A 12,070-nucleotide genomic window follows, 5' to 3' on the forward strand; every position below is an offset into this window, starting at 1 on the left:
TGATACAAGAACTGTCCAAATGTCTCAACAATTAATAGCATTGGCTGCTCTTGCAGAATACCTAGATCCATTTCCTAATGCCAACATGGCAGCTGACAGCCGTCCTTAACTCCAGTTCCAGGGGATCCAATGCCGTCTTCTGACCTCTGCGGCTATTGCAAAACACAGTTGCACTTACACACACACAGGCAATGCACTATACAAATAAAAATAAAAACAGAAAAAAGGAATACTTTAAAGAAAAAGATTTCAGTTTCCAATTTATTGTAAAAATAACAATTTTTTGTTTGAAGTAGTCTTGTTTAGTAGCCCAGGCTAACCTTGAACTTATGATCCTTCTTCCTCAACCTCCAAAGTGCTGGGGTTACTCACCTGTGCCATCACACTGGCTATAGTAGATTCTTGTATACTGATTGTATACAGTGGCCTTGCTAAACTTAATGTTTAGGCTCCTTTGTGGATTCTTCAGGATTGTCTTATGTTGATGCTTGTGTCTGTGACTAGAGGTAGTTTTTCTTTTTTCCTTTCCAATCTTCTGCCTTTTATATCTGTCACTTACCATGTTGCACTGACCAGAACCCTAGGTGTAGTGTTGAATAATGGCCAGAGCAGGCATCCTTGCCTCCCTCTGCCTAGTGGGTGTAGTATTCATCTTTCATCAGTGACTATATTGTTATCCCTAGATTAGTTTTAAATGTCTTGGGTCCGGTTGAGAACATTATGTTTCTAGTATACTGTTTTATCATGCGTAGATGTTGAATTTTGTCAAGTGCTTTGTGCCTTTTATTGTTTTATTTGAAACAGGGTCTCATGTAGCACAGGCTGACTTGAAACTCAACTGACTGTGGAGACAAGAGGATAAGTTGCAGGAGTCCATTCTCTCCTACCAGTGGTTCCAGGCATTGAACTCAGGTCATAGAGTTTGGTGGCAAGCACCTTTACCCACTGAGCCATCTGATCAGTCCTCTAGGTTTTTTTTTTTATTGTTTTGCCTTGTATGTGGCTTCCCATCTGTATTGTTTCCCTTTGTTTTATAACTACCACAAGCTTGCTAACTTGAAGCCAAATCCATATATTGGCTCATAGTTCTGTGGTTTAGAAGCTGTGCCCAGATCTGAAGCTCTGAATTCTGTGAGTCAGGTGCTCTGTTTCCATCTGGAGACTGAGGCAAATCTAATTCCAAGCTCATTGAGAATTCATTTCCTTCCATCGGAGGATCGGGATCCAGCTGTCAGTGTCTCAGCTTTTGGAGGTCCTTGCTACATATAGCCCTCTTGGCCTCCCTCAAGCCTCCCTTGTCACTTCCCCTCCACTACTAGTGGAGGAAGCTCTGCTTCAAAGAGCTCGTGTGATTAGGTAGCCCTACCTGGATAATGGCCCTGACTTGAAGGTGCTCTGTAACCTGACCTAGTCGTGGGAGGAAAAATCATCACATTCACAGTCCTGGGGTCATACAGGGTTTGCATGGAGAGGGGAGGATTGGAGGCCATCCTGAAGTTTGCCTCACTCCATTCTTTTACCTTTAACCTTTGTGCTGGGAAAAACCAAAGTGTTGTTTTCCCTTTACTCTCACTGCATGATCAACACAGAATTGAATTTCGTTCTGGCACTGTCTACTTGGAGCTGGTTTCAGATTCCATGGAGTGAGGGCTCAGTCCCCAAGACTGCCCTCCCATGTCAGATGCCATTTGCAAACCCCAGATTGTTTTACCTGTGCCCCTAACCCACTAGTTAGAAATCAGGGTTCCCACAGTCGCCTGCTTGGGCCCGATTAAATTTGTTCAAGCAGCTGACAGAACCCTTAAACTCATTTGCTGGTTTATTATATGGGAAATGGCAAAGGGAAAATGATGAAGGGATGCATAGGATATGGGAGAAGGGGGCTGGAGCGCCCCTGCCTCTCTACAAGCCATCCTCCAGGAGCCTCCATGCAGTCCACTCTCTGGAAGTCCTATCTTTTCATATTGTTTGCACTTCTGTGCAGCAATATTTTCTTCAGGGTATGAGAACAGGATACCTCTAGAATCAAGAGGGTCAGGCTGGTGATGGTTCAGTTGGTAAAGGTGTTTGTTGCCAGCCTGATGAAGCTGAGTTGCACCCTTGGAATCTGCTTGATATGTTGTCCTCCGCATGTGCACTGTGGCATACACACCTCCCTCCCCAACACATGCACATAAATAAATGCAATAAAAAAAATTTAGAAAAATAGAAGGTCTTAGGTCCTACTATTAAAGAAGGGCAGGTCAGAGAATTTCTTTATAGTGAATTATAAGACAGAAGGTTGGGAAGATTAGAGCTTCTGTGGCCGTCCTTGAGAAGGGAGTCATAAGCCAGCAGCCCTGATGAAAAGCAAAGTGCATGTCTTGACATCACAAATTATCTTTGTCTTTATATCTAAATTTTTTGTAGACAGCATACACATTCTTTTTTTCAGTCTTTTTGAAACAGGGTCTCCCTGTAGTCCCAGATGTCCTAGAACTTGCTATGTAGACCATTTTACTGGCCTTGGACTCACAGAGGTCCACCTGCTTCTGCCTCCCGAATGTTGGGACTACAGGTGTGCACCACCATGCCCGGCTTAGCATACTCATTCTTATCTAGTCTGATAGTCTCTGGTTTTCACTAGTGTGTTTAGACCTTTTATATTTACGGAATTACCAGTGTGTTTGAATTTAATGCCACCATCTTTAGTTGTTTTTTGTTTCTTCATCTGTTCGTTGTTTTCTCCTATTTGTGTGAGTGTTGCTTTATCTCCACTCTTGCTTTATTTAAGTCCCTATAATTTTTTTAATGATTGCCCTAGGGTTTACAATATACATCTTTAATTAGTTATAGTCTGATTTCAGGAAGCACACAGCTCATGTGTAATGTAGGGACTGCACAGCACATTCCAGTGCTTCCCTCCCTTTCTTTGTGCTGTAGTTGTACTTTGTACTTTGACCCTCACTATAAGCCTATAACACACTTCTACTGTTATTATGGACTGCCTAAAGAAAAGAATACAAAATAATATTTTATACTTTTATTCATTTTGACCTTTTCTGGAGATTGTTACTTCTTTATGGAAATCTATGTTACTATCTGGCATCATCATCCCTCTGTCTGAAGAGATTCCTTTAAGATTGCTTGTAGCACAAATTGGCTATTTTGAATTCTCTCTGCTTTGGATATGGAATTGAAGGTCCACAATTTTTTCTTTCAATACAGTATGTGGGCGCACTTCTGTTGCCACGCTGTGAGCATGTAGGATCAAGCCAGTCTTGTCAGAATTGAGATGGATGAGGGTTTGTTACTGCTTAGTTACCTTACGTGTACCAGCAGGCTTCAGATCCCACTAGTGTTACCATGTGCTGTTTTCTAGTTTAATTTCTGATAAGAGGTCTGCTCAGTCTTTTCTGTGTGTTTTCAGTCGTTTGTCTTTGGTTTCTAACTGTTTAAATATGATGTTTCTGTTACTGTACCACATACCTGAGATAATCAACATATTAAAAAGCCTTATTTTGCCAGACATGGCATGATACACCTTTAATCCCAGCACTGGGGAACCAGAGGCAGGTGGATCTCTGAGTTCAAGGCCAACCTGGTCTATATAACGAATTCCAGGCCAGCCAGATCTACATAAGGTAATAGGGCTGGAGAGATGGCTCACTGGTTAAGAACACTGGCTGCTTTTGCAGAGGACCCAGGTTCAGTTCCCAGCACCCACATGAATGGCTAACAGCTATCCTTAACTCCAGTTCAAATTGGCTATTTTGAATTCTCTCTGCTTTGGATATGGAATTGAAGGTCCACAATTTTTTCTTTCAATACAGTATGTGGGCGCACTTCTGTTGCCACGCTGTGAGCATGTAGGATCAAGCCAGTCTTGTCAGAATTGAGATGGATGAGGGTTTGTTACTGCTTAGTTACCTTACGTGTACCAGCAGGCTTCAGATCCCACTAGTGTTACCATGTGCTGTTTTCTAGTTTAATTTCTGATAAGAGGTCTGCTCAGTCTTTTCTGTGTGTTTTCAGTCGTTTGTCTTTGGTTTCTAACTGTTTAAATATGATGTTTCTGTTACTGTACCACATACCTGAGATAATCAACATATTAAAAAGCCTTATTTTGCCAGACATGGCATGATACACCTTTAATCCCAGCACTGGGGAACCAGAGGCAGGTGGATCTCTGAGTTCAAGGCCAACCTGGTCTATATAACGAATTCCAGGCCAGCCAGATCTACATAAGGTAATAGGGCTGGAGAGATGGCTCACTGGTTAAGAACACTGGCTGCTTTTGCAGAGGACCCAGGTTCCATTCCCAGTACCCACATAGTAACTAACAACTATTCCTAATTCCAGTTCCAGAAAATCCAGTGTCCTCTTCTGGCCTCCATGCAGGCAATAATACACTCATACACATAAAATAAAGATAAATTTCAAAAACAATTTGAAAATAGGATGAGGGCTTGCTATGTTGCCTAGGCTGACCTCAAATTCCTAGGCCTCTAACACCTCATGTCCCTGCCTTCTGAGTAGCTAGAGTTACAGATACATACCACCATGGCCAGTTTAGAAAAGTTTTCTTTGGCTTACAGTTTTGGAGGGTTCAATCCATGGGCCAGTACCCCAATGCTGATAGAACTGAGATATGTGGATGATGGCAGCAAGTGCTCACTTCATAGCCAGGATGTATGCACTGGGGATAGGGAGGGGAGGGACTGAGTCCTGTTATGTCCTTCAAGGACATACCTCAAACGACTAGACCTCCTACCAGGCGGCAAAGATTTCCACTACCTCCGTAATGCCAAACTGGGAATACTTGGAACATGGTCCTTTGGGGAGCAAACTATAACAATTTGTCCTGGTGCTTGTTTGGGTATTTATCCCACTCGAGGTTCTCTGGACATGTTGGATCTGGATTTTTTTTTTTTTTTTTTTTTTTTGGTCTTTTTGAGACGGGGTCTCCTTGTGGCAGCAGCTGGCCCGGATTTGCTATGGAGACCAGGCTGGCCTCGAACTCACAGAGATCCGCCTGCTTCTGCCTCCCGAGTGCTGGGATTAAAGGTGTGTGCCACCATGCCCAGCTGGATCTGGATTTTTATGCCTTTAATTATTGGAAAATGCTCAGCCCTTATCTCTCTTATCCCTCATCCACTCCCCCTTTTTTCTTTTGGGATTCCGATTTCTCTTAAGCGCCCTCTGTCCCACAGCCTTTGGATCCTTTGTCCTGTGTGCTTTCTCCTTGTTCTCTTCTTAGTGTGGGTCCTTGGCATTGGGTACCGTCTCTTGGCCCATCTTTCACTGAGTCTTTCTTGGATTGTGTCAAATGTCACAATGAGCCCATTGAAGTCATTTTGCATAGCTACTGCTGTGATTTTATTTTTAGCATTTCCATATGACATTTAGTGTTTCTAGCTTCCTGCTGGAATTCCTCATCTGTTCATATATTTTGTCTGCTTTTTCCACTAGAGCCTTTAATAGTCATAATTATTTTAAATTCTGTATGGGCATTCTAACATGAGTTATCTTTAAGTCTTTTTCTATTGATTGCTTTGTTCTTTGATAATGTGGTCTCCCCCCCCTTTTTTTGTATGTATGCATCACATTTTTTATTTGGTTTTAACTTTTTTTTTTTTTTTTTGAAGCAGGATCTCCCTGTAGCCCCAGCTGTCCTAGAACTCACTACGTAGACCAGGCTGGCCTTGAACTCACAGAGATCCACCTGCCTCTGCCTCCCAAGGGCTGGGTCTATAGGTGTGCACCACCATGCCCGGCTTAACTCTTTTTTTAATATTTTATTTTTATTTTATGTGTATGAGTGTTATGCCTACATGTAGGTAAGTGCACCTGTGTTGTGCAATGCCCACGGAGGACAGAAGAGGCTGTCGGAGTCCCTGGAAGTGGAGTTACGGACAGTTGTTAGCTGTCATGTGGGTGCTGGGATTCGAACCCAGGTCTTTTGCAAGAACAGTGTTCTTAACTGCTGAGCCATCTCTCCAGCCCCCTTAACTCTTATTTTTAAAAGATTTTTTTTTAAACTATGTGGGTTGGGGGAGTATGTACAGGTGAGTACGATGCCATTGGGAGTCCAGAAAGAGCATCAGATCCCGTGGAGCTGGGTTACATGTAGGCAGTGGTGAGCTGCCTGACATGGGTGCTAGGACCCAAACTCGGGCCCTCTGGAAGAGTAGTAGTACAGTGCACTTGTGGAGGTCAGAGGACAGTTTCAGGTGTCGGCCCTTGCCTTCCACCTTGTTTGAGACAGGGTCTCTTCTTGTTCACCCCTGTGAACATCAAGTTCGCTGTTCAGTAAGCTCCTAAGGATTCTCGTGTCTACCACCTGTCTCAATGGAAGAACATTGGGATTACATGTGTGTGCTGCCATGCCTGGCTTTACATGGATCCTGGAGAGTCTGGCTCAGGTCCTCATGCTTGCTTGGCAAGAGCTTCTTCCCCTGAGCCATGTCTCCAGCTCTGTTTGCTTTTTGAGATGAGTTTTCACTGTGTAACCCAGGCTGGCTTCATATTCTTGTCTCCTGTATCAGCCCTGCCTGACAGGTATGTGCCACCACACCCGGCTCTATCACATGTCTGGCTGAATGTTAGACATCATGGGTAAAATATTGAAAACTGAAGTATGTAGTATGTGTGCCTTCAGTAGCCATGCTTCTCCTAGGCTGTTAGTGTGTAGGGGATCAAGTCAGCTATCTTGGGAGTTAAGCTCAGTTTGGAGTTTGTTTTTGCCTTGTTACTTTAAATGCCTCACCCGTCTCTCATGTTATGTGCTTGGGGCAGAAGCTGTTTCCATTTCTGGGTGTTTCTGCTCTGCCCTCAGCCTTCATCTTCCTGTATTTCTGGGTCTCAAGGGACTATGTGCTTTTGCTTTCTTCCAACACTAGAGTCCTGTGCCTTCCACTTGGTCTTAGTAGTTGAGGGGCAGAGAAGCTGGCCTGTCTTGTGCTTGTCCAGCCTTGTTCTCAGGAACGCTCTGGGACTACAGGCTTGCGTCACCATGCCCTGCTTGAATTCTTGGTGGCGCACACCTTTAGTCCCAGCACTTGGGAGGCAGAGGCAGGTGGATTGCTGTGAGTTCAAGGCCAGCCTGGTCTACATAGTGAGTTCCAGGACAGCTGGGGCTACAGGGAGACCCTGTCTCAAAAAGACCAAAAAAAAAAAAAAAAAAAAAACAATAAAAAATTTTTTTTATTATTACTTTTTAATTTTTATGTGTATGGGTATATTGTCTGCACGTATGTGAGTGCACCCGTGTCATGCAATGCCGTGGAGGTCAGAAGAGGGCGTCGGCTTCCCCTGAAACTGGAGTTAAGGACGGTTCATAGCCATGTGAGTGCTGGGAATCAAGCCCTGGTCCTCTGCAAGAGCAGTCAGGGCTCTTAACCCCTGAGCCATCTCTCCAGCCCAATGTCGCTGAATTCTTATTTTCTCTGTTTTATACCCAGTGGCTCTTCCTGTCACACTTCGTCCTTTGATGGGCTTCTCTTCCTTATCCATTATATTTTGCTTCACTGAGATCTTAGCTCTTTGATAATGTCAGGAAATGTCATCTTTGTCTTCTGGCTTTTTGTTATTGTTAAAGTGAGTGTAATATTCTTTTCAACTTTTTGTACTCCAAAGGGAAGCCTAAAATGCTTTGATTTTATTTTGACTATCACGAAACCCTGAACAGGCCAGGGCTGTACCCCAGATAGTTGAGCAGGTAAAAGCACTTGCTGCACAAGCCTGAGGACTTGGGTAGGATCCCTGGAACCCATGTAAGAAACTGGACACAGTGGTGCATATCTAATCCCAGCACTTCTCATTGAGATGGGAGGAAGAGACAGGAAAAGCCTCTGGAAGTTCATGGGCCAACTAGCCCAGAACACACCAAGTGCAGAAGCGAGAGACCCTGCCTCAGAAACAAGGTGGAAAGATAGAACCAACTCCCAGAAGTTGTCCTCTGACCTCAGCATGCACACTGTGGCATATAAGCAAGCGTGCACATGCTGTTGCGCTCCCTCTCCCTTCCCCCCCCCTCTCTCTCTCTCTCTGCATATAAGCCTGCATACACAAAAAATTTAAAAAAAAAAACAACAAAAAACTCAAACAAATACTCAATGGATACCAGGCCCTGTGTTGAGGGAGTCTGACTTAGTTTCAGGGATTCTTTCCAGCATTATGTTTAATTTCAACCAAAAGGCTGTTTCAGAGCACACTACCTAAGCTTTGCTGAAGGGAGGCATTGCTGGTAATTGGCATCGTATATAAATGTCTCTGTGGGCAGAAGGATTGGAGATAACAGTGTGCTCCCAACTCCTGCAGGCACCAAGGTTGCATTCTTGTTTTTCTGTTCTGTGTTCCCTGTCCACTAACATCTGCTTCTGTAGGTTCATGTTCCTTCTGTGGACCTAATTTCTTCCAGTAAATTCCTTTTTTGCTTAAAAGTTTACTAGAGATAATTTCTGTCACTTACAAGAAGGATCTAACTGATAAAGTAGCGCTTTTGTCTCAAGAAATGTAAAAATTAGGAGAGGACGGGGGGGGTGTAGCTCAGTAGTAGAATATATATTTAGCATGCATGAGGCCCTGGGTTCGAGTTCTAGCATTACAGAAACAGAATGAAAGAGGAAACATACAAGCCTCCCCTTATTTGTAAGGAATTCATTCTAAGACACTGAGTGGATATCTGAAACTGGCTGATACCAAGCCATATATAGATCTTGTTTTTCCCCACATACCCTGCAACGTTGCCACAGAGTACCAGAGTTAACCCTTCCATGCCTATGTCCTGGTGCCTTCTTTGCATCACAAGTCTCATGCTTCAGGACTGTTACTGAGTAAGAAAGGCATAGTTACTTGAACACAAGCCTGACATATTGCCACAGTCATTCTATTCAAAAAACTGAGGTGCCTATTAAGTGACTGGTTGGGTGGGTAGCATATATAGTATGGATACATGGGACAAAGGGTGATTCCTATGCAAGGTGGACAGAGCAGGATGGTGTGAGATTAGAATACTATTTAATATTTTCAGACTGTAGATGACCCAAGGTAACTGATTCTGTGACTATCAGCCACAGATAAGGAGGAAGTATTGTGCCCAAAAGACATCTGAGGCCAAATGCAAAGCAAAGCAGTGCAGCCAAGATTGTGCAAGCTTTGTTTACCAAAGACCACATAGTAAATCTTTTCATCTAGTGGCCATATGGGCTCTGCTGTGACTCCTTAACTCTGCCATTGTAATACAAAAGCAGTCTGGATCATATGCCAACAAATGGGAGGAGCAGTCCATAAACTATTTACAAATAGAGGCCAAGAGGGTTTGCCAACCCTGGTATATCCTAGAATATGTTTAGAGGAGGCATGTAGATGGTCCATGGTCTGTTTATCCATCTGTAGTTCTTGGCCAATGCCAAAGTTCCAAGTTTTGGCAGGTTGTCTCTTTTTTTTGGGTGGGGGGGGGTTGTTTTGTGTTTGTTTTTTTTTTTTTTTGATTTGTTTTTAGATTTTTTTTTAACAAATCTTTTTTTTAGGTTTATTTTTATTTTATGTATATGTGTTTTCTCTGTGTACCATGTGAGTAGTTGGTGCCGTTGGAGGCCAGAAGAAGGAATTGGATCCCCTGGAATTGGAGGTACAGTTGTCAGCTGTCTTGTGGGTATGGAGAATGTCAAACCTGGGTCCTCTGCAGGAGCAGAAAATACTCTTAACACATCTCTCCAACCCACAAATTTTTTTTTTCTTTAAGATTCATTTTATTTTTATTTGTGTGTGCACGTGTGTGACCTCTGAGCCTGTTTTTGTTTTTCTTGTTTGTGTGTATGAGTGTATTGCTTGCATGTATGTAAGTGCACCTATGTTGTGAAATACCTACAAAGGTCAGATCGCCTGGAACTGGAGTTATGGATGGTGGTTAGCCACCACGTGGGTTCTAGGAATCCAGCCCCAGACTTCTGCAAGAGCAGCCAGTGCTCTTAATCCCTGAGCTATCTTTCCAGCCCCGTTTTTGTTTTTTTGGGTTTGGGGTTTTGTTTTTTTTTTTTGGTCTTTTTGATACAGGGTCTCCCTGTAGCCCCAGCTGGCCTGGAACTCACTGTATAGACCAGGCTGGCCTTGAACTCACAGATCTGCCTGCCTCTGCAGGACAAAGTGCTAGGATTCAAGGTATGCTACCACGCCCAGCCTGTTTGTGTTTTTTAAGACAAGTTCTTACATTGGTCCAGGCCAACCTGAAACTCACTTTGTAACCCAGGCTGGCCTCAAACTTGTGTTGATCCTCCTGCCTCAGCCTCAAGTGCTAGGACTACAGGTGTGAGCCCCCATGCCCTGCTTTAGACTTGTCTTTTTCCGTGTGTTGATTATGGCATTATTCTTTCTGCCCACTCTTCTCTTACAGAAGCAAAACCAGCCCCAGAAATATTTGAAAATGAAATCATGGAACTGCTGAGAGACTTCACCAAAAACAAAAACAAAGAGCAGAGACTGCATGCCCCAGATCTTGAATATCTCTTTGAGAAGCCGCATTGAGCTGTGTGCCACTGTCTGGCATGGTGATCAGTACATGGATAGAAACTGCTTATGCTATTGGCCTTGGTTTCCTGCGTGTTCTTAGATACTTGACCCTTTCAAGTGATGGACATTTCTCTCTCCCAGGACAGACATGTAAATGTGCAGTCTGACTCATGTTCTGTTCCGTGCCTCCAAAATGGTTTGCCTGCTCCAGACCCCTTGTTAGCCAGCTATGTACTGTGGTGCAGGTGTGCCACAAGAGGGCACTGTAGGCGAAGTGATCAAGATAGCTGCTGCCCCAGCTGAGCTCAGTGAAAAGTGGCACCTGCTAAAAGTACAGTATGGCCAGCAGTGGTGGCGTACCCCTTTAATCCCAGCTCTTGGGAGGCAAAGGCAGGCGGATCTCTGAGTTCAAGGCCAGCCTGGTCTACATAGTGAGTTCCAGGACAGCTGGGGCTACAGGAAGAACCTGTCTCAAAAAGACAAAAAAAAAAGTACAGTATGAAGAGCCGCCTTCCCACCGTCTACCCCAGGGTCTTGTTAAGACAAAACTCCCCCCTCCCAGCCTCATGTGGTCCTTTCTGCCAAGGAAAGCTGATCCAAGTCCCTGAGCTGAGCCCATCAGAGGCACAGCAGGCAGAATGAGGGCAGTGAGCAGGGATGGTGTGAGCATGCAGTCCAAGTCAGCGTCCTCATCAGATTTGGTTTACGGTGTACACTTTGTAAATTGAAAGAAATTGAATATTAATGAATATTGAGAGAAGGGAATTGGCAGTTCCCCAAATCCTCTCAATTATTTTTTTGTCTGTTTTCATATGATCCATAGTTCTCTGTTTAGAATGGGGTTTTACAAGGTCACAGTTGCTTTTCTTTAGCCAACTTCCCCCTCATTCCTGCAGCCTTCACAATTGTTTCAGTTGACTAAATAATGGTGATACATAAGTAATACACTGCTGGGTGTGCTGGATTACACCTGTAATCCCAGCATGGGGGACTCAGGTCAGAGGATCACAAAGAATTTGAGGCTAGCCTGAGCTGTAGTATGTTAGAATGAAGTAGTTGGAAGAGCTTGGCTCTGGAGTCAGGAGAGCTCTGTTGCTGAAGGTGAGCTCCCTGGAGAAGCTCTGCCCTCAAGATGTTAGGAGGGACAGTCACTCTTACTGGGAGTATGTGAAAGTATTGGCTAGCAAAAAGCTGACCAACACTGGTAAGCATGGGGTTGGTAAGCAGAAGAGCTGCAGGCAAAGAGGAAGTAGATCCCCTTGGCCAGGGAAGGAAAAGGGAGAACTAGCCTTCAGTTACCTCACAGCACTCTAGGTGGCATCAGGCCTGTTTTATAGATGAGAGAGTTGCCTCCAAAGGAATCAGTAATGTGTCCAGGATCAAAAAGGTAGAAATAATCATTGCATGGTCTACCTCCAAAGCCATGGACACTGCTGGAAAATACTGCCTTACTGTTGTAGTAGAAACTTACACCTTCAGAATTGTGCTAGAAAAAATGAAGGCAAATACACTACAGTTCTGAGACATGAGCTTTGTGTCAGGTGTGGAAGGCCACCAAGTGCTTCCCAAAGTGAGGAGA

General features: G+C 44.0%; 1 protein-coding gene across 5 annotated transcripts in view; it reads left to right on the forward strand.

Annotated features, from left to right (window-relative positions):
* Positions 1-11,284, forward strand: part of Sdhaf2 (succinate dehydrogenase complex assembly factor 2) — a 26,607-nt gene extending 15,323 nt beyond the window's left edge. For 4 of the 5 annotated variants that reach the window (XM_029560630.1, XM_008827093.3, XM_029560629.1 and 1 more), the window contains one exon: positions 10,376-11,284. In XM_029560630.1, the coding sequence (XP_029416490.1) occupies positions 10,376-10,506 (131 nt within the window). In that variant the 3' untranslated portion in view covers positions 10,507-11,284. Of the gene's footprint in view, positions 1-9,563; positions 9,614-10,375 lie in introns of all 5 variants that reach the window. The other variant, XM_029560631.1, reaches the window with a different exon arrangement.
* Positions 11,285-12,070: the final 786 nt, after the last annotated feature.

The sequence above is a fragment of the Nannospalax galili genome, unplaced genomic scaffold (assembly GCF_000622305.1).
Source record: "Nannospalax galili isolate Female #2095 unplaced genomic scaffold, S.galili_v1.0 scaffold1051, whole genome shotgun sequence".
NCBI classification, from domain to species: Eukaryota; Metazoa; Chordata; class Mammalia; order Rodentia; family Spalacidae; genus Nannospalax; species Nannospalax galili.